The 27150-nt window shown below is 42.0% G+C and overlaps 2 protein-coding genes across 2 annotated transcripts in view; both read right to left on the minus strand.

The window, feature by feature from the left end:
• LOC118258863 (T cell receptor alpha chain MC.7.G5-like) overlaps nt 1-27150 on the minus strand; it is a 237563-nt gene that overhangs the window by 57123 nt on the left and 153290 nt on the right.
• On the minus strand, nt 4628-25999 carry LOC118258864 (Ig heavy chain Mem5-like). The gene is made up of 7 exons (XM_050715493.1): nt 25930-25999; nt 25332-25658; nt 11399-11452; nt 8086-8370; nt 7395-7454; nt 5897-6016; nt 4628-5293 (listed from the first exon to the last, which is right to left on the minus strand). Exons 1-6 carry the CDS (start codon nt 25997-25999, stop codon nt 5898-5900), a joined length of 915 nt encoding a protein of 304 aa, XP_050571450.1. The 3' UTR covers nt 4628-5293; nt 5897.

Raw genomic sequence — 27150 nt, forward strand, 5'->3', positions numbered from 1 at the left:
TCTCCCTTTCTGTGACATTTTTGCTAGCTCTAAGAAAGCCAAGGCACAAAAGAAATCAGACTGGGAGTCCTTTCTTGTGCTGCCAGAGCCTTTCTGACTATGAAGCTTTACCATCTTTTGAGTTGTGTAGCAAGATGAAACCTAGGAGACATCTAAAGCACCTTGCATAGGGGATTCCCATACATTTCTGTAGAAATGAGAAATGTACAGAGTGGAGGTGTAAACACCCTTCTCCCCACATATAACTAGAAATATGAGAGCAAATGCAAAATGTTCTCCTTGCTATTCAGGTTTTCTAGCTGTACATGACACTTTCCCATTTGGTCATTTGGAAATATATTTATTTAGGGTGCCTTTATTGTCCCCTACCACAGGAGAGAGCTATCATCATTTTGACTTGCTCAGCAAGAAAGGACATACAGGTGTTAGTATACTCTACATTTTCTGTTTCTTTTATCTGAGTTTGAACCTCTGATTTCTGATGCTGTCTGATTATTTAATTTAATCATCAACCAAATCATTAGAGAGAGACTGAAAGCCCTTTGCATCTTTTTTTTTTCTAGAATTACTGCATCCATTAAATTAAGAATAATCTTGCACTGAGCACAGAAGCGAGCATCATTCTCTCCAGATTGAGCTCACAAAAACTTTTATGCTCATATTTCCCTTTAGTGTCATGAATTGTTGTGCAGAGCAGGATTCTTCTGGTGTGTTTCTTCTACCTGTAACCCAACTGTTTGCCAGACTACAGCCAGTGGAGGGAAACAATTCCTAAGTAGTTTAGAGAGGCATGAATAATGTGCTAGAACTATTTCTATGCACAATGGTGAAACATTTCTCTTCTGTGGTAGATGAGGAAAAAAGCTAACTCAACCTTTGTAGATAAGTTCTCCGTAGCCTTTGCAGATATAACAATTTGTTCTGATGCAGCTTTCTATGCTGAAACTTCAGCTCCTTTCTAAAAGTGTCATTCTGTCTCTTGGTACTGTTAAGAGGGAGACAGAAGGAGAAGTGCAGGTAAACAGCTTGCTTTGGATAAGAAGAAAATAAAGCATGAACATCAGTTTTTTTCTTTCCTTTTTCTAGACAAAAAGGCTCCAATTTGTTCTGTGGGTGGCAAGCAGGAAGTTTCTTAGAGCAATGCAATTAATGACAGAAAATGGAAGAAAAAAATCCCTTGCTGACACGTAGCAGAGAAGAAGAGAAAACACTTCTGAGCAATCATTCCGAATGAATTGCGTAGAATTTCACTAGCAAAGGGCTTGCCTTATTGGTTTTAATTGCTTTGGTGGTATTTTTTATTTTATATTTATTAATGGAATATTTCCCAAGGAAGGAAATCACAGCAACTTTCAAACTTACCTAGGAAGCCATGCCCTATGTTATTTTCACCACAATGAATGTCTAGAACTTCTAGCATACTTCAGCTATAGTTTTAGTGATTATGGATACACTGTTGTTTGGTATAACTGAATGAACACCTTCCAATTTCTTAAGTCCATGTTAAAAGGAGAAAGGATGTGAATCAAAAACTTTAAATAAAACAAAACAAAAAATACAACAATAGCTCAGAAGAGGTGAGGAGATACAATGATCCACTGCAAGCTATTAAGATCCCTAGCCTGAAACATGCATGACCTTTACCTACAAAGAGGAAAATTCCCTAGCTCCCTGACGTAGGTACATCTGTTGTGTGACTTAGCATTACCCAGACCTATATGTGAGATCTTTAGTGCCTGAGGTGAGAATGGAGAGTAATGCACCATTGCAAATAGCCATGAGCATTAATGTCAATCAAAGAAAGAGAAGACCACAGACTCTCCATCTTGGATAAATGCATTTGCATAAGTAGGAAGATGTTCACATCAGCTATTTCCAGGCTTTAACACTGGGTGGAGAGAGAACACTGGAGAGTCTTAAGAGCAAGCTTTCGTTTTGCGTGAATGGCTCTCTGGAGGTTGTACTTATTCTAAACCAGCAGTGGTGTTGGGAGCAATTTCATATACCCAGGCCTGACTCATGTTTGAACAATACAATAATACTCCCTTTACAAAACCTGTGTAGTCTGGTGGAGGGGAAGGAAAAGTCAAACCACATCATTATTCATAATTTTTGCACAATTTTCTGTGCTGTCCAAATGATCATTTATAACTCTGAATAGCTACTAGCCTTAACCTGGGCTAAACATGTTTTCCCATATGCACATTGTCATGGTTTGGGCTGGTATAGAATTAATTTTCTTCATAGAGGCTTGTATGATGCCCTTTTGGATTTTATTTTTGGATTTTATTTTTTATGAAAATAGTGGTGATAGCACACCAATGCTTTGATTATTGCTGTACAATGCTTGCATATTGTCAAGGAATTTTCTGCTTCTCATACCACCCAGCCAGCAAGGAGACAGGGAATGCACAAGAAGCTGAGAGAAGACACAGACATGACAGCTGACCCAAACTGGCCAAAGGGATATCCCATACCATAACTAGACCTAGACAGCTTCTGAGAGGGGACATGTTCCTGATAAAAGATCCAGCACAATCTACCTAGAAGAAGATTCATAGAAGTTTAAGAGCTGAAGAGGAGTTTTGTGTCTGCATATATATCTGCTTCTTCCACCTGTATTGTGTGGTCTAATAAGGTATTGCTTTTCCCATTATCTTTCTTCTCTATACAATGGCTGGTGCCAGAATTCTTCACTGGGTACAGATACCTCTCTTTTCCCCATGGGCAGATAAAACAGTTAAAGCAGTTAAAGGAGTTAAAGCAGTTTAAGCAGTTTGTTCCCTTTTTCTCTTTTGTCCTCAGTTAATGTAAGCCAGCACAGTCTACTTCTTCCCAAAGGAAGCTAATCCCTTCCTTCCAGAAGAAGGCCAACATTTTTTTTTTCTCCAGAGGAAATGAGAAAAACAGATTGCACCAGGTTTTACTACAGTAAGGTAGCTGGGTTGCCTCTGATTGTCTTCAATATCCACCCTTGGTACCATGTCTCAGAAACATCATACTGGACAGCTGTGACCCAGTCCTCTTATTTCATGTAGTCTGACCTGAAAAGCAGTCTCAGGGGAGTTATAGGCCTGGTCACTAGTCTAGATTACTCCAATGAAAGCTAACTGTAGTCACTATGGATGAGTGATAGACTGTGGTAAGAGTCTGAGGGATGAGTACTTCCACCTCACAATTCACGGAGCTGGAGATTCAAACCATCATCTCAAAGACAGAAGTTTCTCTCCATTTGACTGAGACCTAGATAACAGCTTCTTGGGCAACTGATATTTTGGAAGATTAGTGAGGGGTTAAGTGTTCCCCTCTGATTTGTTTGCCAGTGGTGCACAGAGAAATGTGAAATAGCTGACTACAAGTGTATCACACAGGTCATGTATGTCTTCATGATGGAAATGAGGGCTCTGGTGTCCTGTAACTTTGTGAATAGTTATTTAAAACAATAGTGACTGATGTATTTATCTGGCTGATATATTTCTGTATGAATGAGTGCTATGTCATTCAGTAGTTAGACATCTGTAGATCCCATTCTTTGCTTGTGCACTGCTACAAGATTTTCATTCAGTCAAAGCTCTCAGGCGCAACCAAAGACTACTCAGGAAAATGATATTCCTTGATCTGCACAGAGAACCAGAAATAGTATTCCCAGTCATAGTCTTGCCTGAGAGATTGGGAAAATGTATGATGTGGAGTGCAACACAAAAAGGTAGAGGGTGTCATCAGAAAATCAGGATAAAAATATGAACAAGCAAGTGCTTCTATTTTACATTATGGGGGAGGAAGGGATTAAAAAATAATTTTAAAAAATGACTGGTTTTGGATTTGCTGTGCAAACTTCACTCATCTTCTGGGTAGGGTGAGAGTTTTCATCTAGGGGTTTGCAGGGTCTGAGAGACTAACCCGACGAGGTTTAATTAAATGGACCTTATTATGCACTTTTTGTAGAGTCTGTCTTGAAGCCAGCAGTAACTCAGACAGTATCTGAAAAATTTTATTTTCCCTTCAGGATGTGGTTAACCTGTTTTTCGAAACAAGGGGGAGTTCGCCTTGCATCTTGCAAGTTAGTCATCGGTGTTAACCACAGCATCCTGCCCGTTGCTTCTGAGGGCAAGACGAGTTGGGGAATGTGTGTGTTGGGGGTCTTTTTGACTAATAATCAAGTTGCTGTAGAAACTGTATCACTCCATCAAACCATCATATGTTATTTCCTGTTGGCCCCTTCCTAGTATTAATGAGTGAAAAAAAAAACATGCTCTCATCTCTTCTGATACCTATATTTTTCTTCCTCATGCTCCTATCAACCTGCCTCTTAATTGATTTTTCCTTAGACATATATCTCTCTTTGCTGTGATCCAGAATATCATGCTGGGTTCTCTTTAAAGTGATCTGAAAGACAAAATGTCATTCAAATCCCCTAAGTCTAAGCTTCGTGACCCCTTCTGTATCTCTTTAATGAGTCAAAGAGCCCCTCCACGTCCCTGTGCAAACCCTAGAAAAGACAAATTCAGTCAACAGTAAATTTAGGTTATGAACAATGCATTTCTAATCTCACTGGTCATTAGAAATGGTTTTCAGCAATCTCTATTACAAGTTCAGATGAAAAAGCAAGCACAAACCACAGCATTTTGATGTAATAAAATTTTATTTTGATAATCGCCACAGTAACATAAAATGCAGATGCCATACACTTTGCAGAAAAGATTCAAATTTAACAAAGAAATGTAAATAAAAATGTTACTACAGTTGAATATTATCTGGTTGAAGTGCATCCCTTCAGATCCAACGCAGCTCTTCTCATCTATACTAGAAAATTATGGTTATTAAAGGTATCTTAAAATATATATATATATAAATAACACCTACTGTGCCTCTCTCAGAAGTAAAATATCAGTTCTACAGAATAATGCAACATTGCTGTAAAAAGGTATTTTTAAAAGTTCATATATCGATATTGAGGTTTCAATTTTTTTTCAAAACTGTCAAAGCAGGTTGGATGCTTGCATGCAAAGGATAGAAAAGTGGAAGGATCAATTTCTACTTAGCTGACAGATGAGGAAAAATACTTTTCTCTGCTCACAGAAAACAAGAAATAGCAAAAGCAATTACAACTCTAAAAATTATATAAACTATCTAGGCAGGAGTCCACACTCTGAAATGTCTTAAGGAGATGGTGCTGTGCTGTGTTCTAGATGGTTGTTGTCAACAGATTTAACATCATCTCTTCAAATTGTACTGCTGGTAACTGCTCTCTCCTGCTGTTTCTCAGCTTTCTGCTGCCTTGATTCCTCTTTGACTGGAAAATAAGAGTATGTTTTAAATTATATTTAATGCATATGGGTGTATGTGCCACTGTTTGATTGCTGTTAGATCAAGATAGGCAGATTTACAAAGCTTAATCTGGATAGTCTTTTGTGCCACTTTTGGTTATATTAATTTAAAAATTCTCCCTCCTCCTCTTTCCTGCTACCTCTTCACATGATTGTGTTTTGGAAGCCTGGCTTTTGATTCCTTATTCATCTTGACTTTTCTCTAGCCCTCATGTTCTGCCAGATGAAACAGTCATTAAGATATTTCTTAAGCATTTTGGATAAAACCTGATATGTTCTGTCAAAGCAAGCTTGCTGCAAAGCAAATCTGGGGACCAGCAACCTAGAACTGAGCTATGGATTCATGAAAAGGCAGTGGTTTTTTGTTTGGTTGGTTGTTTTTGTTGTTGTTGTTTGCTTGTTTGTTTGTTGTTTGCTTGTTTCCATAAACCTACAACATTTATTAATGGAAACAGGAGTAGATGAACAGATGTCACTCCTTGTGAGGTTTGAGAAGTACACAAACCCAAGTAGTCATTACTGGCACATGCTTCCAATTTTTCCGCAGATGAACCAATGCATTTCCTTACCTCAGAAAAGAAACAACTTGATGCTCATGAGTGTATTGAAGGCGATACTTTTTGCCAGCAGGACTCGTAAACCCAACACAGCCATGGACAGCATGTTTGTTTTCTCTGTTTTGATATCTCCTTAGTGAGAGAGAAAAGATAGGAGAGATCATGATCTAGAGTGGGATGTCATGACATTGGTGGAAAGTGGAAAAAAACACAGGCAATAGTGTCAAGGAGAGAAATGGCAGTAAAAGAAAAGACGACGGAGAAACGTGGCAACAACAAAGGCAGAGAATGTCTGTCTATATTGGATTTTCATAGAATCGTAGAGTGGTTTGGATGGGAAGGGATCTTAAAGATCGTCGAACCCCAACCTGCCTGCTAGATCAGGTTGGCCAAGGCCTCATCCAGCCTGGCCTTGAACACCTCCAGGGATGGGGCATCCACAACATCTCTTGGCAACCTTTTCCAATGCCTCACTACTCTTACAGTAAAGAACTTCCACCTGATGTCTAAAACTAAAAGAGGATAGATTTAGATGAGACCATTCCCCCTTGTCCTATCGTTATCTACCTGAATAAAGAGTCCTTCTCCATCCTTTTTATAAGACCCGTTTAAGTACTGAAAGGTCACAATAAGGTCACCCTGGAGCCTTCTCTTCTGCAGACTGAACTTCCCCAGCTCTCTCAGCCTTTCTTCATAGGAGAGGTGCTCCAGCCCTCTGATAATATTTGTGGCCCTCCTCTGGACTCGCCCTACAAGTCCACATCTTCCTTAATGGTGGGGGCCCCAGAACCGGATACAGTACTCCAGGTGGGGCCTCATGAGGGCAAAGTAGAGGGGAGCAATCATTTCCCTTGACCTGCTGGCCACTCCTCTTTTGATGCAGCCCAGGATGCAGTTGGCATTCTGGGCTGCAAGCGCGCACTGCTGGCTCATGTTAAACCTTTCATCCACCAGAACCCTTAAGTCTCTCTCCTCAGGGCTGCTCTCAATGAGTTCTTCTCCCAGTCTGTACTCCTGTCTGGGATTGCACTGGCCCAGGTGCAGCACCTTGCACTTGGACTTGTTAAACTTCATTAGGTTATCATGGGCCCACTTCTCAAGCTCGCCCAAGTCCCTTTGGATGGAATCTCTTCCTTCTGTTGTACCAACTGTTCCACTCAGCTTGGTGTCATCTGCAAACTTGCTGAGGATGCACTCAATCCTATCATCTATATCATTGATGAAGATATTAAATAACACCTGTCCCAAGACACACTCCTGAGGGACACCGTTCGTCACTGACCTCCACCTGGACATAGAGCCATTGACCACTGTTTTTTTTCCTCCTGGTACTTTGTAACTATAACAAAACTTGTCTGTTACTAAAATAGTTACCCAGAAAAAGCAGGTTATGTTTAATGAATACAATGAATACATAGTATTCTGATTTCTCTGTCCCTGAGAAAATACATTTCCAGGCTTTTATCCCCAACATAGTAACATATTTTTATAATCCCTTTAGTTAACTAACCTTTTGAAGAGGTGTCTGTTGTGTTGCAAACATTTGTTGTTGGTTCTTCAACCACCTTTTCTGTAGCATGATAAAGAAAAGACATTATAAACAAAATCTGACTTGTAAGAAGGATTAAAGGCAGTGTTCATATTACTTTTCCCACAGGATCAGGTGAGTGGTACAGTCTGAGGCTCAGCAGGCAGGTCACTAATATTAATTTGAGGAAAACCAATCTCAGTACAGCTGCATGAAATAAATTTTTGAGTTGCTTTGTTATTACTTTTTTTGAATGAGCTGCATGATGGGAAAAGTAATACAAAAATGTAAAAGGTTGTTTAAGAAAAAAAATAAAAACATTTTTACTTCTTGTTGATTTTAGAAAAGCTATTCCAAACTGTGTTCTAGGAAGTTTCTGCTATATGTTGAAGTATTTAGTCATAAGTTAATATAAATTTAAAAAAAAAAAAAAAAGTGTCTTTTTAAAAAAAAAAAAAATTAAAAGAGCAACTTCAGGTTCTTAAACTATTAAAAGTTAAGACCATTTACTTAAGGAGCTTTAAATACCTTTCAGCTCTACCTGCTTAAGTACCTAGATGTCTTTCCCATTTCTGCTGGTTAGCCAGTTGGCATGCTTATAAGCAGGAAAAATAGCAAGTCTTGGAAGACACTGCCTCCAGAAATAAGTTGCAATTGTACCACAAATTTGTACCTGATGATGTTGCATTGGCTGGAAAAAAATTGCCCTTGAAGTTGGCCGTGCAGGATACTTCTGAGGCTTTTGTCACATTGACCACTTTAATAGTATCGTATGTCCCTTCTGGTGTCACAATAGGTGTATTCTGTTCATATATGACTTCAGCAGGTAACATGTTCAAATTGATATTCTTTGGATAGAAATTCCTTGCCAAACAAGCTGCTTTCCCAGTACTGCCACCTTCTTCAAGTAGCTTTGATTTTATCAGAATGACTTCTGGGTCAGAATCTTTCTGATTGCCTGTTTAAAAAAAAAAAAAAAGAAAAGAAAAAAAAAAAAAAGAAGTAAGTATTGTTTGGGCATGATTTGATTTTATTGCAATCTTGCCTGAGAGCTAAGTCACCTGCAATTCATGTACACTCCTCCATTGACTAATTCCTGGAATTAACAATGACTAACTGCCTTTTTTGGTCCATTTTGTCTTTCTGCTTATTCCAAAAGAACAGATAAAATACAGAAAGGATATATACGGGTAGGTTTTCCATAGAAGCTTTAATTCCATGGGATCCTAAGCTTCCTTTTGCTAGAACTCATGCCTGCATGTGAATTCTTCAGTTTGTAAGGCAGCAGAAAATGAGAAGAGAACTTTGAAGGATGCAGCTCCAAGAGACAAATTATTCTGCTTACTCGACAACTTAATTACTAAAAATAACACATCTATCAAAGACAGTCCTGTATATCCCTGAGACATAAGGGAATAACTGTTTTTCCTTTACTCACTCTCCCCTCCCCAAAGTCTTCTTCTGATGTGGCTAAAAGGTCTAACCATAGCAAGAGTGGTAAGGCAAAGAGAGAAGTCAGTTTGTTACGTCACCGTTGTGCAAGGTTACTCCAATGAGGGGCATTGCTTGCAGAAATTAAGTGCTGTTGCTGGAGTGGAGAACAAGGTTGATCTTTTCATTAACAAATGCACAGATACAGGAAGGTTATTTGTCTCTAAGGCATCAAATTAGGAGACAAGTAATCAGAAGTCTCTGAATCACTTATCTCTACTTTTTCAGGAATTTGTGATAAGGTCAAGCACTTTAAATTGTGGGGGAGATTTTCCCCACTAGACATCGTACAGGTGTAAATCATTCCAATCCAGTCTAGAGACACTGGAAAAATACTATGATCGGTACTTGGTTCAAGAAAAACTTCTGTACCTGTTTCAAAAAGTGTGACTTTTCTCATCTGTGCACTGTGCTATATTGTTAGTCCCACAGCTTCAGGAGCAGTTAGAAGTATAATGCAAAATTAACATAATAAACTGGTTTGAGCAGAACACCCTGAGGCCTATAAACTTGATGCCCATGAACAAATCTTCTTACAATCTTACTTACAATAGTGTACTAACCTTCAGTGGTAGCTCTTTAGGATTAAGATATTAACAAACATCAAGGTACAAAATATATGCCCTAGAACTGGAGTTTTGAAAGAACCTAAAAGGTGATGACAAATGTTCACAGGATTTGATATCCTAGCCCTCTCCTGTGCCTTTCAGCAGAATTGCTCTGAAACTTTCAAAAGTTTTTGTTTTTGGTTTGTTTGTTTTTTTTTAGCTTTGAAATATTTTAGTAGTTAAATTCAAATTCTGAGCAACAAAGAATGAAAGCCAAAGACTTAATAACTGCAAAAACCTGATTTTCAACTACACAGTAGCAGCCTTCTCTGGGAATTTCTTATAAGACATAAAAGTAATGAAATAAGATTGCTTAAACTTGAAGTGGAAGTTTTATTCAGGAAAGAGATTGTCTCTCAAAATTATTTAGTGTCAATTATCATAATGATTTTTAAACTATATTTGCCTTCGGGTTATACATGGAGCAACTAGGGTTACTCCACAAACTAATGTCAGGACAAGATTGGCAACATGGATTTGGCTTGGCAATGCCAGGTTAAAGGTTAGACTATATGCTCTTAAGAGATCTTTTCCAGTTGAAATCACAGAATCACAGAATGGTTGAGGTTGAAAGGAACCTCCAGAGATCGTCTGGTCCAACCCCCTGCCAAGCAGGGTCATTTAGAGCACATTGCACAGGGTTGCATCCAGGCAGGTTTTGAATATCTCCAAGGAAGGAGACTCCGCAACCTCTCTGGGTGACCTGTTCCAGTGCTCTGTCACCCTTGCAGTAATGTTTCCTCATATTCATCTGGAACTTCATGTGTTTCAGTTTGTGCCCATTGCCTCTTGTCTTGTGGCTGGGCACCACTGAAAAGAGTCTGGCCCCATCCTCCTGGCACCCTCCTTTCAGATATTTGTATACATTGATTAGACCCCCTCTCAGTCTTCTCCATGATTCTATGATTTTATGATTCTAACATGAATTATAATAAAAACATGAAACTGAAGGGATTCATCTACTATGCCTCCTTGACCAGAAGAGCTCAGCTTATCAAAGGCTACCAGGCGTTAATATATATATATATATATTTAGAATAGGGTAAGTCCAATTTGACAAGTGCATCCTGATGGCTGTCTTTGCTAAAGAGAGGTCTATTAGGCTTTGCATTCTGCATGGCAACTGTGTTGCATTCTGCTTTCTTCAAGTCTAACATTTTGTTCTTCACAAGGTATCTTTGCAAGTTCTTGAACAGGTACTCTGCTTTTACTATCTTTCTCTACTATTCACGTCCCAATACTGAAGAACTGAGGTGCAAGCCAAGCATTATTCTACCTTAACTTCATGGGTTGGTTCTACCAATGAAAATAGGCATAACTCCATCCTTGTCAACACCTAGAGCAAACAGATTCCAAAGAGGACTGAAATCTTCATTGAATTCCTTTAACCTATTCAGTTTAACCCAAGCTCTGAACCATTTAGGAAGATCAAATTAGTACAGAAACATTGTCTAAGACTCCTTTTAATGTTTTTGCATAACATTATCCTTTTGCCCCCTTAGTGCTGTCTTTCTAACCCTGACAGAATAGAAATTCTTAGGAACTTAATCGTCAACCTCCACAGGAGTTTTAGTTCCCTTCAAAGCATGGCTGTAAAACCTAATAATGACTATGGAAAGCTTATTAAAGTGCATAAGTGAGTAGATACTAGGTCCCAAACAAATTCAGCTTGCACTTGCTCTTGTGGAGTCCAAATTCTTTGGGAACTTCTATGAATAAGCGTGTTTTTACACTTAAACTGTCTAACTGCATATCAAAGGAGCATGCAAAGAAATCCTAACACATGGGAGAAATTCTGCTTTAATTTTAGGAGGAAGAAGAAACGGAAAAATGTTAAAATCCAAACAAGAACAACTCAGAAAAGGCTCATGAGTAAAGAATACCTACTTGGCTCCACGGTCAGTTGAGTCCCCTTCCCGAAGATAAGAGGAGCAGTAGCACACAATTACAATGGGTAAATCAAAAAAGACTCATTTTGTTATTCATCCCACATGCATTTCCCTTCCAGGTGTTATAAAATGTTTTTGCCAGCTACTGTTAGCCCTATGCTTCCCCCTCATACCTACTCCCCCATTATCTGAGATCTTTAAAGGTTTTTCATGCTTTCTGATCTCCAATATTTCTAAACGACCACCAGTATGCCAGGAAACAGCTCCTCTGGCATAACTGACTGGGTCAGATCCTCAGCAAGAACAAATGTTCACTGTGCAATGATCATTAATAAAGAAGAATTATTTCTTTATCAAACTCCAGCAGTCTCAACTGAGTCCCATTATTTTGCTTTACCTGAAAATACATCCACGAATTCCTACCTTACTTGCTTTGGGGAGATTTTTTTATATTACAGTCTGGAAGAGGCATTTTATTAGTACAAAAAGTCATAGTTCTTTTTTTTCTTTGATCTTACAATGTTAAGATAATGTTAGAGGCCTTAGTTTTCTTAATTAAAGTTTTATCTAGAATAAACAAAACCAAAACCAAAATCCTTATCTGACCTTAACTGAATGCTCAAGAGGAGAACATGCTTTGAGTATACTACTATACTATACTATATTATACTATACTATACTATACTATACTATGTTTTCTACATACGTTTTGTCTGTGGATTCTCAAAAAAAAAAAAACAAAACAACAAAGTAATCAGGTATGTCTGTTCTTAGCATCTTTAAATGCTTGCTAGTATCTCCCAGAGAAATCCAAAATGAGCAACAGAAGGGACAGGCTGCCAGAACTCTTGAAATATTGGCTTCAACATATGAAATATTTCAATAGACATTGAGTGACTTAGATTCTTAAGGCCTATTATCTTTTACTGTTAAGCATCTTATCCTAAAGTCTTTGTGCAGCTTTGGAATTTTCATCCTACCCTCAGCTAGAAAAAAAAAAATCACTGAAAAGCACGAAAATTGCACTCAACTGAAGGTTCACATAATTTTGGAGCAATATGTCTGAGATGATAGATAGACAGGAAAAACAGAGAAAGAATGACTTAAAAGTATTTCAGGGTAGAGAAGACAAGGCTAGTATATTTCTTTTGTCAAGTGATTTGTTCTCTAACCCGTATTGTAGGAAACTCAGTGAAAACATTTAAAAAATTGAGTAATGTATTGTAAGAATTTCCCTAAAGCAAGAATATCTTGCTAGAGTCATTGATTCATATGCTCCCTTCAGCTGATTAGAGACATCTTTTCTTGTCAGTAGAACCAACACTCTGAAAAGCCTACGTATTGGAGAACAATTTTTGTCCTTTTTCCTAGAAAACAAGAGCCATTAACCAGCACTTGCTGATAATGAGAGGTCACAGAAATTTGGCTAAACTTTTTAAAAAAGAAACATATATAACCTTTACGTGAGAGACAAGACTGTCATATTAGCATTTCTGTGTATGTCTGAAACAAGAATACCATTGTTAAGACTTCTACCTGCCAGTCTGTGTTTTGCTGGTTGTTTTTACCTGCCAAATACTCTGTGGATTTTACCTCTTTTGTTGACAAATGCAAAGTTAAATACATGTAGGCTGATGATAGAATAATGAAATCTGGAAGTGTCTTCTGGTTCTATATTTACAGCTGAGGATTTGTTGTTTGGAAAGAACAGACCTTTCTTCAGAGTAATGAATTTATATGTCATTATTCCTTTGCAATTACGGTGGGATCTAATTGTTCCAAAATAGGCATTTATTCCATAGCAAGATAGCCTCCTGACCTGGATAGATATTAGACAGCACCTAAGAGAGCCTCATGATCTCCTTTGAGAAAGAGAGCTAGACTCTTCAGGGATACAAAGCGACACAGGACATTTTTGCAGAATTTTAAAGCCATGACAATCTCTGAAAGCATTGTAACAAGTTTTAAGGTATGCACCTGGATGTTTAGGATAACAGAGATCAAATTCCCCTGGTGCCCTAGCATTCACACTGCCTCAGAGAAGCCTGGGGTGACATCTATCTTTATTGTACATGATGAAATTCCAAACAAAGTCAAAGTCAGGAAGAACTACGGCTTGTTATGATCCCTATCTTCCCGCCCCTCCCCCCCCCCCCCCCCCCATGCATTTGCAAAGCGTGAATTGCCAAATCTCATTCATTCCACATGGTCTTGGATGTGAGGCAGCTCTGAAAATTTAAACCCAAGGTTATTTAACCTCCTTCCTTCTCTGCTAATGGAATTACTTACCTGGTAGCACTGTGAATATGGTGACAGTGGAAAAAAAAAAAAACTTTTCATACTAGAGAGCTAGGGACTTGTCTCGAACTCTGTCTCTACTGTCAGTTATTTACTATGTTATGCATCCCTACTCAAAATGAGACAGTGAAAATCCACTGAAGCACTGATGAGGATAAGACACTTCACAATAAAGCTGGGACAGAATGCTATCCAGACTGGGAATTATGACATGTTAAACTTAAGTAATTAATGCACACCAGGTGTTTGGGAATCATGGATTAATGGTGATATACAGAGGTAACCTAGTTGTTCCTGTGAAGCCTTCCTAAGCAGATACAAGATGAGGACTCAGTTTGAAACCCTGGCAAGAGAGACTACGCTCCAGGATTATTACAGCAGAAAATTCTTACAGTGAACGCAAACCACTGGATCCCTTTAACACAATTTTTAGATTTAAAAATAATGGTACTTACTTGGTTCGACTGTGAGAGTGGTTCCACTTCCAAATACAAGCTTATCTGTTATCACACCGTTAATACCTAGTCCAATAAATAACTCTTTCCTTGCTGTATCTGTAAGTCGGTTTAAAAAAAGGAGAAGAAAAGCCAGATAAGTACCCTACTGATCCATGTATAAAATCCCATGAGGGTGTTTTAATCCACACTTTCTTCTGAACCTGGAAGGGAGCAAACAATAATTGAATAGTTCAATGATTTCAAATACCTTGATCAAGTACAGAAATCCCAAGTTCTCCCTTTCTTCCATGTTTTGGCAACTCCATGAGATTTATTTTTCCAGGATAAATGAAAATATGAAAAAAACATTGGATTTGTCTCCTGACATATTTCAGACTTTTATGTAATTTTCTCTCAAAAACATATAGCCATTTTTCCATCTTTCAGTTTTTGTACAGGGCCCTATATTGTTTATATCATTGTGGTACTCCAACCCCAAAACACTGTGATATATTTCATTACAAAAACTGCCTCTTTTTTCTATGCAGAATTTTGGATTATACTGACAGTCACATGACTTCTTGAGTGGTTTCTGTACTAACATACCACATGAAGAAATATGGTATGGCTTTCAAGAAAGAGTCTACAATAAGATAAGGAAGGTAAAATTTAAAGTGGGAACTTTGGGATTACATAACACTTCTGAAAAGTCTCATGGAGTTAAGCTTGTGAGAAAGCAGGAAAAAAATAAACACAGTATCTTTAGTACTATTTCAAAGCATTTTGGAAAATTCTTCTAGGTTGCAGAAAGGTGTCTACTTTTTCATCTTGAATTTGGTTTCATTGCTCAGCAGGGTGACGTGTTTGATACTGACACTTAGAGTTGGTGTCTGGGGGTCATTTGGTGCCTTAGGAAGTCTTATCCTTTTCTGACGTAAAATGAGAAAGTAGAGAAAATTATTGTTCTTTGTTAGGTAGAGATACTGTACCTATAGGAGTGGCTGTCACAGAATAAATTGTTTGTAACAGCTTGATCAAAGCCTTCAGGATGATCAAGCCGTGCACCATTAGCACTATCTAGACCTAGAAAATTGTACAGAGTATAAGCAGAGGAACATACGCTATGTGTGAATGTACCTGTCTGTTCTGGGCTGGTTTAAAATCATGTGGCTCTTTATTTAGCTCATCTAGGAATCAGAGGTGTGGCGATTAAATGCCTTTTCACTATTGTCCAAGACGTTACAATGAAAAAAAAAAAGTCCCTTCTACAGCTGTCTTGTAATGCAAAAATATAAATTTAAACATGAGAGAACAGACAAAGTAATACTTAACATAGTAACCCCTTGGTACACACAAAGATCTGTGTGCATGTTCTTTCATCACAGAAAAAGATGTAAGAGAAGTGTTTGAAATACACACCTCTCTTACTGTGAGGTAAACTGAGGATTTATTAACAATATGTAATGATGGAGACTTCAACTCACCATCTTCCATGATGCTTCCAAGGGCTTAAAGAAATGCAACTTATTTATATTTCCTCTGACAGAAATGGAGGTGGCATCTTACATATGGGAAGCTTGTAGAATGAGCCTTGAAACACCCTCCATGGTGGAAAGATGCTGACATTGCAGCTGTTAAGACCAGAGTAAGGTGTCGTGGTCTTCTAACCTGTAGAATATGTGTGGTCGATGAAGATCTGTGTCACCAAAAAGAGGAGTTGTGTGAGGAGACCTACAGAGATGAAAACAGAAACCCTGTAGTTTCAAGAGCCCAACTCCCAGCTTCTAACAGAGGAGAAGCAGGTTGTCTGAGTCCATCAGTTTGGGAAAAGGAGACTCCTGTGATGATGAAGCCTGGGAGCTGTGATTTCTGTCACTAGGAGGAATGCTCTTGCTCCACCTGAAGATTTGCAACTACAGAATAGATTGAGTACCGTCATAGTAAACAACTAGATAGAACTCTGTGAAATGAGGTGTATGTCCCCATAGGCCATGAATCACACAAGAGCACCAGAAAAAAGTGGTGAGTGTCAGTAGTGGGAGGCTCCCAGCTCCAGAGGATGTAAGCCCCCATCTGACAACTGACCTGTCATCTTGGGAGGTTTACTACTTTCAAGGCCTCAGATCTGGGACACTGTCAAAACTTATAAGACTTATAGACTATTAACCCCTGCTGCTCTTTCATGTGAGTACTAATGAAACTGCCAGGAGTCCTGGAAAGTAGCCAGCATGACTACATGGCTTGAGAGGTGATGGTCAACGACACAGGGGTTTCCATTTCATCCTATTGGTGAGGAGGAAGGAAGTGAGAAGGAGGAATGGGTGGATCCTGCTGGCTGAGAGCTGGTGGCAGCAGGGACTTGGTTTCTATGACCATCAGACCCATTGGACCGAGGACTGTGTGAAAGAGATGGGATCCACCTGACTAAATGGGCCAAAAGCTTCTTTGCCAATAATCTGAGTAACCTGGGGCAAAAGAAAGTCTTCATGTGTGACTGAGTTCCCCTCTGAAGTGCCTGGGCAATAATACATGCAAACCCAGGAAAAGAAAAAGATAAATTTAATCCCAGGTCGTAGTTGCAGGGCTATGATCTCACTGAGATCACGGAGACAGGGTAGGATAGTTCATATGACTCAAGAACCGAAATGCATCTTGAAGTCTAGGTTACCATACACTGCCTGGGCCTCCTATTTAGCGTGGCCCTGTTTATCCTCCACAGCCTGGTTGCAAAGCTTTTGGATCATGGAGGTTTGGTGGGAAAGCTACAGAAGTACTGTAGGGGATGGAGACAGGCTCATTAGGAAAGACAGGCTGAGAAGGTGCAGAGAGGGGATTGCTCTTTCCATGACAGACTATCTGAAATGCATGGTTCTGCTTTGGGACACACAATGAGAGAGATGATAGCATGTGGGTAAGAATTAGAGAGCAGATCAGCATGACTGATATGATGGGTGGCTATGACACATCATCTGATCCAGAAGAAGAAGTAGATGAAGCCTTCTGCAGACAACTGGAAGAAGCTTCATGTTCACATGGTTCTCATGGGGGACTTGAACCATGCCAAATGTCTGCTGGAAGGAAAGCACAGCAGGACACAAGCATTCCAGCACTTTTCTAGAGCTTACTGTTGAAAACATTATGTCACTGGTGATAGAGGAGCTGGACCTCATCCTTGCAAACAAGGAAGAATTGGTGGTAGATGTGAAGGTCAGTGGCAGTCTTGGCTGCAGTGATCACACAGTGTTTGAGCTCAGAGAGGAGGAAGACATGCAAAAAGCAGAACCACAGCCCTACACTTCAGGAGAGCAGAATTTGACACCCTTGGGGATCTGCTTAGAAGAATCCTATGGGTTATGGTCCTGGACAGAAGAGGGGTCCAGGAAAGCTGCTTGATTTTCAGAGATCACCCCCTTCAGAAATGGTTCATCTTGACAAAGCAGGAAATCAAGCAAAGGTAGCAGGAGGACAAAATATTGAACAAGAAGCTCCAGAACAAACTCAGAAATAGAAATGAAATATGCAAGAGATAGAAGCAGGCGCAAGTGATCTAGGAGGGATATAGACACCCTGCCTGATCATGCAGGATTAGGGTCGGGAAAACCAAAGCCCATCTGGAGCTGATTCTGGTAAGCCACATGGAGGGCAACAAAAAAGTTTCTATAGGTACATTATCAACCAAAGAAGGACTAGAGAAAACATGGGCACACTGCTGACAGGAGCAGGGGAGATGGAGACAAAAGCAAGTGAAAAGGTTGAGGCATTCTGAGGCATTTGGTGCCTTCTATGTCTGTCTTTACAGGTAAGCCCAATCTTCAGAATTCCCAAGTAAATATATTGGAGGCGCATGTGTTTCAAAGCCCTTGTTCTGATGTCTGGTAGCTGGAAGATTACTAGTGCGAAGTATCCTTTGTAGTCTCCTGCTTTTGTACTATTCTTCATGCCTCTGCTTCTGTATGTTTTTGGATACAGAGCTAAAAAGATCTCTATTTTTACTAAAAAAGAGAGTCAACAAATCTTACCTGCTATGGGATCTAAGAAAAAGAAGAGAACACAATGCTGAGATTAAATAGAAACACCTAAAATACAGTAGTTCTATCCCTACCTGATCAACTTGAGTTGACAGGCAGATGTCCAAAATCACATCATATGCAAGATGTGAGATCTGATGTGAATGTCAGGGTTTTGTATAGAAACTAGGCGTGTATAAGAATGTCTCCCCACTCTTTGAGTCATGCTGGGAATCAAATCTGTGTGTGTGAATACAGTTGTCTGAAGAAAAAGAGACTATGCAGGGCACCATGTTTCTGCATTTGAGAGAAGTCAGTGAATAAGCCAATTTGTGTGCAGCGGTTCAGTCTACCTCAGTCACTGTGGTACGTAGTCAACACAGTGGTAGACCGTTCTACAAAAACATCTGTTGTTTCGTTGCTGGATTTTTTATTTTTTTAGAGCCAGGTGTTCTCCTTTTTCATGTCCTTTGAATAGATGGATTTTATTTTCCTCTTTCTCTCTACTGTTATACTTTTGAATAGTCTAAAACTGTTGCAGAGAGATTTTTATACTCTAAAAGCAATACTGTCAGCATTGCTTTTTTGGCAGAGTAATATTAATCTCTGATTATCATATTGCCCATACTTGTCATAAATGATGTTGTTCCTTTTGAGTTGTTAGAGCTTTTCTCACTTGACAGACTTTATTTCTGGTTCATCTTTTAACAAATATAATGAGATTTGGGGTGAAACATTTTAAAGAATATCTGGGGACCAGTTGCACCAGTCCCATTAATCATAGAATCATGTAATCATTAAGGTTGGAAAAGACCTTCAGGATCATCTGGTCCAACTATCACACTACTACCAATGTCACCCACTGAACCATGTCCCTAAGCACCACATCCAACATTTCCTTGAATACCCCCAGGGACAGTGATGTCATCACTTCCCTGGGCAACCCGTTCCAATGCCTGACTACTCTTTTCAATTACATTTCATTCTACATTTCCCAAGTCTTTCTGGACCTTAAAGCATTTATGTTTCTAAAGCCTATTGTCAGGTCAAATAAAAAATGAGTCCATATTCACATTTTTTTCAGAAGTTATTTTGTTTTCACTGATGCTTTTTTAATGGATTCTGTTTGCCTGGATATGCTAAAGTTGTTTATTTACTAAGGTATTTGATCCATAATATTTCTTGTTTCAGTGCCATTTTTGTAAATGTTTCTGGAGGTGTTTTTTTTCCTGATTATATGCACCAATTTTTCTCACTTTTTCTGATATGGTGAAATAGATTTCTTGGCTACTGAATTGTCTATACTTTGGACATCTTAACTACTTTTATGTGACTTTAGCTGAGTTTGAGAGTCCGTAACATCTAGTCATGGATGATTACAGTTGTCTTTAAAAAAAAAAAAAAAGTCTGTTTTTGATTATTTGGCTTAATGGCTATCTGCAACTGTGAAGCAGTTTCTGAATCAATTCCATTTCTAAGACACAAAAGGAAATAGTATTTCAACCTGTTCACAAATCTGCCTGGTTCCATGTCGTATTACTCAATTTGTTTATTAGCATTATTGTTGTTGCTAAATACAAAAGTGTATTTCTCATTTTTAATCTCTGTTTTTAATACCAGTGCTGCTATGTTTTTTGTTGTCAAGATGTGTATGTTCATCAACACTTTCCTTCATTGTGTCAAATTGGTTTCTCCTTCTTGCCTCAACCTTCCCCAGGAAATGGCTGAGTTGTCTGATGTGATACTTTCAGTCTCTTGAACTGTCTGCAGGACAAAGATAAGTTGTAAAGATCTCCAGTGACAGGCCCGGTTAGCTACAGGTGCCTGTCCCACGCCCTTCACTTGCTGCCAGATAGTATCAAGGCAGCCTTCTTGCCACTGAAATCTGAGACATAGTAAAACAGCCCTTCCCCATGCCAGGCCTTTGGGTAGCCAAAGAAACACATCTGTCTTTTACAGTCTCCTGCAAGCCATGGGCTTGGGTTTGTTTGGTTTAAAAGCTGAGTTCTGCCTATGTTTTTTCTTTCTTTGTTCTGGTGCATGCCCTCCAAAAAGTTGCAGGAGGCATTCCAATACTGACAGTGAGGTGCTAGAGAGAATGCTTAGACCATTGTCTTCTACAAGGTGATACTGAAGACCTCTCCTTCAGTTCTGTGTCAGAAGAAATGGGAAGAGAGGGAGTGCCTCTTCCTCCAGAAGAGTGTCCTAAGCAGATGAAGATGTATTTTGTATAGGGAATAGTTGTTTGAGTTCTTTCAGCACTTGCCGAAAGGTCTAACAGGCATTTTTAGAGAAAAAACTATCCTGGCACACAATAATTCTTAGCCACTAAACATGTGCATTTTAATCCAATTTCCCTTTTTGGGGAACAGCCCACTCTGAGCTTAGCTCCCAGAACATCTACCTGATTTCATCACACATATATAAAAGGCTGTGTCCATGGCTCTCATTGGAAGGAGAGGTGATTCTGGGATGCAGCTGTCAAGAAGGTGACATCTCTCTTAAAGGATACATTGGTGTTGGGGTTTAACCCGGCCAGCAGCTAAACACCACAGAGCTGTTTGCTCACCCTCCCCCCTCCCTCTCTGGGATGGGGGAGAGAAACAGGAAAGTGAAGCCTGTGAGTTGAGATAAAGACAGTTTAGTAAGACAGGAAAATAATAATAATAACAACAACAATAATAATAATAATAGTATTACTAATAATAATGTGTACGAAACAAGTGATGCACAATGCAATTGCTCACCACCTGCTGACCGATGCCCAGCCTATCCTCAAGCAGCCAGCCCCCCACCCCAGCTAGCCACCACTAGATATTGTTTAGCATAACGTCAGATCGTATGGAATATTCCTTTGGCCAGTTTGGGTCAGCTGTCCTGGGTCTGTCCCCTCCCAGCTCCTGCTGCATCCCTAGCCTGCTCGCTGGCAGGACAGAGCGAGAAGCTGAAAAGTCCTTGGCTTGATGTAAGCACTGCTCTGCAACAATTAAAACATCAGCATGTTATCAGCACTCTTCTCATCCTAATCCAAAACATAGCACCCTACCAGCTACTAGGAGGAAAATTAACTCTGTCCTAACTGAAACCAGGACAGTTGGACATTATGTTCTTTTATGGACAGAACCATCCCATATATTCAAACCATCTTCCAAGGCAGAAATGCTACTGGTCATTTGTTTCCTGTAGACAGTGTAGGTGATCTTAAGAAAATTGTTATTTAAGAAGACCAAACAGTAAGTCACAACTTTCATTTGGGAGTGAACAGATAAAATCAGTGATTTAAAGTAGGATCTTTAATACCTGCTTGGGAAAGTCCATATGCTGCAAACAGCTACAAGAAAGGAAGGTGGTAACAGAAGAAATAAAAAAGCATCTACTCTGTATTTATAGCTCTTGAGAGACAATTGATATTGGCCTGACAGGAACTCTACTGTGTTGAATGACTCTTAGGTTAATCCATGGCAATGATTCTTCCACAGAGCCAAATGTGGTAATCAGGGTAAAGACTGGGGATAAATGACCCCACATGCCTCACCATAATCAGCTCCAGACAGGCTTTGGCTTTCCCAACCCTAACCCTGCATGATCAGACAGGGTGTCTAAATCCCTCCCAGATCACCTGCCTCTGCTTCAACCTCTTGCACATTTCCTTTCTGTTTCTGAGCTTGTTCAAGAGCTGCTTCCTCATGATTTTAACCTCCTTTGCTTGACTTCCTGTTTTGTCATGATGAAGTAGGAGGTCCAGCTCCTCTATCACTTGTGTCACAATATTTTCATCAGCAAGCTCTAGAAAAGTGCTTGGATTGCTTGTGCCCTCCTGTGCTTTCCTTCCAGCAGATATCTGGCATGGTTCAAGTCCCTATGAAGACCAGGGCCAGTGAACATGAGGCTTCTTCCAGTTGTCTGCAGAAGGCTTCATCTACTTCTTCTCCCAGATCAGATGATCTGTCATAGCCACCCATTATATCAGTCACACTGATCTGCTCTCTAATCCTGACCCATACGCTATCAGGTCTCTCATTGTGTGTCCCAAAGCAGAACTCCATGCATTTCAGATAGTCTGTCATGGAAAGAGCAATTGCCTTTCCTCACCTTCCCAGTCTCTCTTTTCTAATGAGGAATCATAGAATCATAGAATGGTTTGGATTGGAAGGGACATTAAAGGTCACCTGCTGCCAACCCCCCTGCCATGGGCAGACACCTTCCACTACACCAGGTTGCCCAAAGCCCCATCCAACCTGTCCTTGAACAATTCCAGAGAGTGGGCATCCACAACTTCTCTGGGCAACCTGTTCCAGTGCCTTACCACTCTCATAGTAAAAGATTTCTTCCTAAAGTCTAATCTAAATCTACTCTCTTTTAGGGTAAAGCTATTCCCCCTTGTCCTACCATTGCACTTCCTGATAAAGAGTTCTTCTCCACCTTTCCCATAGGTCTCCTGTAAGTACTGGAAGGCCACTAAAAGGTCTCCCCAGAGCCTTCTCTTCTCCAGGCTGAACCCCAATTCTCTGTCTTTATTCATATGAGAGGTGCTTCAACCATCTCATCATCTTCATGGCTCTCCTCTGGACTTGTTGTAACAGGTCTATGTCTTTCTTATGCTGGGGGCCCTAGAGCTGAACACTGTACTCCAAGTGGGGTCTCACAAGAGCAGAGTAGAAGGGGAAAAACACCTCCCTTGACCTGCTAGCTGCACTTCTTTTGATGCATCTCCTTCTTTTGATCCATCCCCTACAGTATTTCTGCAAGCTATCCCAGCAAATCTCCATGACCCAGTACCTTTGCAGCTAGGCTGTGGAGGAAAAACAGGGCCATGCTAAATAGGAGGCCCAGGCAAAGTACGTTAACCTGCAGTACACCATACAGCCTCTGAACTTCCCAGTATAGCTACTACTGGATCATAACTTGTCATAAATTGGATCATAAATTTGTTCCACTCTGCTGCAGTTCTGCTCCTGTATGAGTCTAGCATCACAGAAATATGCTGCCTCATCCTTTTTTTTTTTCCTCTCTGAATCTGCAGTGTGAATCTGTTCCAGGAAATCTCCACTGCTCCCTTAAAGTGACGGGAAGCCTTCTCCATAGACATCTCCCTCCTTGTAAATCTGGTCCAGAGAACAACATGGCCTCAACAACACGGCTCCAGCTTAGCAGGAGCCCAGAACCCCCCTTAGGACCTTTGCAGCTATAGTACGGGAAACCTAAGTGGACCAAGTGTCATGGTTTTGACTGATACCACCTTTAGGGGAACACTGCCAACTCCACAGAGTGTCTGAATCTATCCCCCTGCAACTCCATCTTTTCCCAGGTACTACAGCCTGGCTCCCTGGGGAAGGGATCTAGGACAGGGCTGGAAAAGGGAGTTGCATAGGTCAGAGGAGCCCACTGGGGACTTGAGGGTGGGCAATGAAACAGTGGGATGCAGGATTAGGGTGGTGTAGGATGCCCTGAGCAACTTGGGGCTGTCCCAGCATGGCAGGACATGCCAGGTCCTCTAGAGCCCCTCAAACCCATGGACTACTGGATTGTTGTTCTGGCCCAGGGCACCCTCCATACCCTCTTTGCTGGGGTCCCCAACAAAAATTCTTGCTGGCCTCAGTGTGCACACATGAGCAGGTATGTACATGGAGCCACAACTAAAAACAAAGGGAAGAGACTACTCAAATCCAAGGGAAAATAAGATCTTCAGCTCAGCTCCTGGTGCTGCACCACTCTGGGACTCCCCGAACAACATGGGTTTTCAAGAACCAATTCAGATCTGGCTTTCCACGTTAAAAATGCAGTACTACGATACTCATTGTGTTTCTTCTGAACAAACTCTTCCCTTGTTGCCTTCTGACTGTGAGAGGGACTGAGAGTGAAGAAGGTTAGCAATGTGTTCATGGTTTTGTGTGAGCTTGTGAAAGATTCTGCTGCTACAGCAGTACCTTTTTTTCCCTTTTGGGAAAGCCAGCCTCTATGAGCCTTGAAAAGCTTCTTGAAGGCAACCACAAAAGACCTGGCTGGATTTAAACCCCCTCCTTTACATTTCTGCCTATGATTCAGCCACTGTGCCATTTTCCAGCTCTCTGGTGCTGCAGGTGGCTGTGTCTGCAGCTGCTGGTGAGAGCACTTCCAGGGAAAGGCCGTTCCTGGAGGAGCCTGCAGACCTGGTGACTCCAGTCTGGAAGGATGAAGCAAAGCATTGGAGTCCCACAAAAAAATATTGTAGCACTATATGCTGCAGGTCTCTGTCAGGAATCTGCCAGATCCAGCCCCAAGTGTAGTTATAGGTACACCAGACATGTGACAGGTAAGTGTGAGAGACTTTGTGACCTTCCCTACTATGGGCCCAGAGGCCTCTGCACCTGGCAAAGGGCACCTACAGCCCCAGGTGACAAGGATGAAAAAGCAGTGAGAGCTCAAGCAATTGCTTCATCCACTCTATCATTTTCTCAGGCTTCTACTTGTGATCTGTGGAATCCAGGGGCTGTAAACACATACGGTCAGCAGCTCTTGCTCCCATTATATTCTCAGATCTGTGAGAGAAGCCCATGAACAACAAACAACCCAGAATGTGACCATAGGATGAAGCACTCAGATGTGTGCACAGGCTTTCATGTTATCAGGGAAAGAACCAATTGGAAATAATATAAACTTAGATTTGTTGCAATACTGCTTTGTTACGCCTACAAGACACTGATGTGAAAAATGTCTCATTTTGGAGGAAAAGAAAATTTTGTCTTTCCTGAATTGTCTTCCATGAGAAACTACAGACATCCACTTTCTTATAGTGAGCTCCCAAAGGACCCTTTGTACTCTCTCCTTTTCCCCTGTTCACCCCTCAGAGAGCAATACTTGTGGGCTAGACTGAATCTAACCAAGCCATACCTAAAACCAGACCAGGGCTTATCTGTTGGGCAACTACACAACACCCATCCTACCAGGAAACAATGGAAACAGGGAAACTTGTTTCCAAAGGTGATGCGTCAGCAACGTGAGGAAGAGACACAGGAAGACAGCAATCAGAAGTGTCAGAGCTTCCTTGGGGACAGAAACAGGTAGAGCATGTCTTTCAGAGTCAAATGATTAAAAACTGTATGTTGTAACAAAATGGCTCTCTGGGAGCTGCCACAAACACCTGTGCAACTCGATTAAGCTCCAGTGCCAAGGGCCAGAGCCCTGCAAGCAGGATTCAGTTAAAGCTCAGCTAGATTTCCTGTCCCTGTGTGAACAGCACAGAAATAGCGGGCTGAGTCCTGGAGGTGCAGGTTATTCAGGGACAGACCTGTCTTAGACTTGGAATTGTCTCGAGAGGCTGTGGCTTGGCCCTTCACTGCTGGGCCATATCTTATATATGAGGAGTCAGGGCTAATATAGGACAGCCACTGAAGACTGCCACCAAGTGCCTGACGGTACCACAGAACACTGTAAATTTCAAAGTTGAAGTCAGATCCCCGGCAGGAGAGGTGCACGGATTCCCCGGGTACTCGAAGACGTCCACCAGACTCCACCAGCATCAATTCAGCACACACACCTGCAGAAGGAGAGCACGGGGAGTGGGGCAGGGTGTGCCCACGGACGGAGGAGGATGCTCTAGAGAAGCTCCAGCGACTCCAGCACAGCACAGCCTGAAACGCCAACCCCCTTGCACCCCACAAAGCCCCTGGCCAGGGGAACTGCCCCGACTGCCCTCCTCGGGGCTCAGCCGGGGCTGCTCCCAAAGCGTCCCCGACCCCGATAGCCTCCCTCTCCCGCACACACCGGACCCGGCCCCGGCCACGCTGCCCTCCCCGCCCGCCGCTCACCGGCCGGCCCCAAGGCCAAGGCCAAGGCCAAGGCCAAGGCCAGCAGCCGCGGCCCCAGCCCGGCCGCCATCGGGCCCTGCCGCGCCCGGCGGGAGGCGGACACGAGCAGAGCGGGGCCGCGCTCGGGCCGCTCCTGCCCGCACCACAAGTCGGGCCCTCGCCGGGGCAGCGCCCACCGCTCCGCCCGCCCAGGCCCGGCCCAGCCCGCCCCCCGCGGGGCCGCGGCCCCTTCGGCGGAGGAGGAGGCGGCCGCGGGGCGGGGCGCGGGGCAGCTCGGGGGCAGCGGAGGAGCGCGGTGCTCCGGCAGGTGCTTGGTGGTTCCTTCGGATGACATCAATCCCACGGAACGGGGTTGTTAGGACCCAAGAGCAGCACTCGGCACTTCCTTTCATGAGGAAGCCTGTGCATCTCTTCTTGCTGCACTCCAGCTGACCTGGCCATTTGCCCCTGACACTGCTGTTGATCCCATGCGCCCCTATAGGAAAAGTGGCAAAGGGCTGAGCTGCAGGCAATTCTCTGCCCTCTTCACCAGCTCAATACAGTTCTGCTGCTCCTCCCTGTTCTAAATGGCAGGGGCACAATTAGAGAAGGCGAGGGGCCCTAGAAGCAGGTTTCTGTTAAAGCTCAGCTGGATTTCCTGTCCCTGTGTGAACAGCACAGAAGTAGTGGGCAGAGTCCTGAGGTACCAGGGCACGCAGGGACAGAGAAGCCCTGGACTGGGAATTGTCACGGGAGGCTGTAGCTCTGCCCGCCACCGCTTTGCTATATTCTATTTTGCTACCATATCTGTCAATGTAGGACACCCACTCGAGACTGCCACCAAGTGCCCGACGGTACCACCGGACATAATAATCTTCGAAGCTGAGTCCGGATCCCTGGCAGGAGAGATGCACGGACTCTCCAGGTGCTCGCAGACCTCCGCCAGACTCCACCAGACTCAATTCGGCACACACGCCTGCAGAAGGAGAGCACGGGGAGTGGGGCAGGGTGTGCCCACGGACGGAGGAGGATGCTCTAGAGAAGCTCCAGCGACTCCAGCACAGCACAGCCTGAAACGCCAACCCCCTTGCACCCCACAAAGCCCCTGGCCAGGGGCACTGCCCCGACTGCCCTCCTCGGCACTCAGCCGGGGCTGCTCCCAAAGCGTCCCCGACCCCGACAGCCTCCCTCTCCCGCACACACCGGACCCGGCCCCGGCCCCGCTGCCCTCCCCGCCCGCCG

The sequence above is a fragment of the Cygnus atratus genome, chromosome 25, assembly GCF_013377495.2.
Source record: "Cygnus atratus isolate AKBS03 ecotype Queensland, Australia chromosome 25, CAtr_DNAZoo_HiC_assembly, whole genome shotgun sequence".
In the NCBI taxonomy this organism is placed as follows: domain Eukaryota; kingdom Metazoa; phylum Chordata; class Aves; order Anseriformes; family Anatidae; genus Cygnus; species Cygnus atratus.

Excerpts from the sequence above, each read along its gene's own strand:
- LOC118258864 (XM_050715493.1), bottom strand. The coding sequence starts at position 25,999 with ATGGCGGCCGGGCTGGGGCCGCGGCTGCTGGCCTTGGCCTTGGCCTTG. Across the intron at positions 11,453-25,331 it reads CACAGGGACAGGAAATCTAG|GTGCTACTGCTCCTCTTATC; the intron begins CTGAGCTTTAAC and ends CATTGTAATTGT. Across the intron at positions 6,017-7,394 it reads AACAGACACCTCTTCAAAAG|GAGATATCAAAACAGAGAAA; the intron begins GTTAGTTAACTA and ends TCTCTCACTAAG.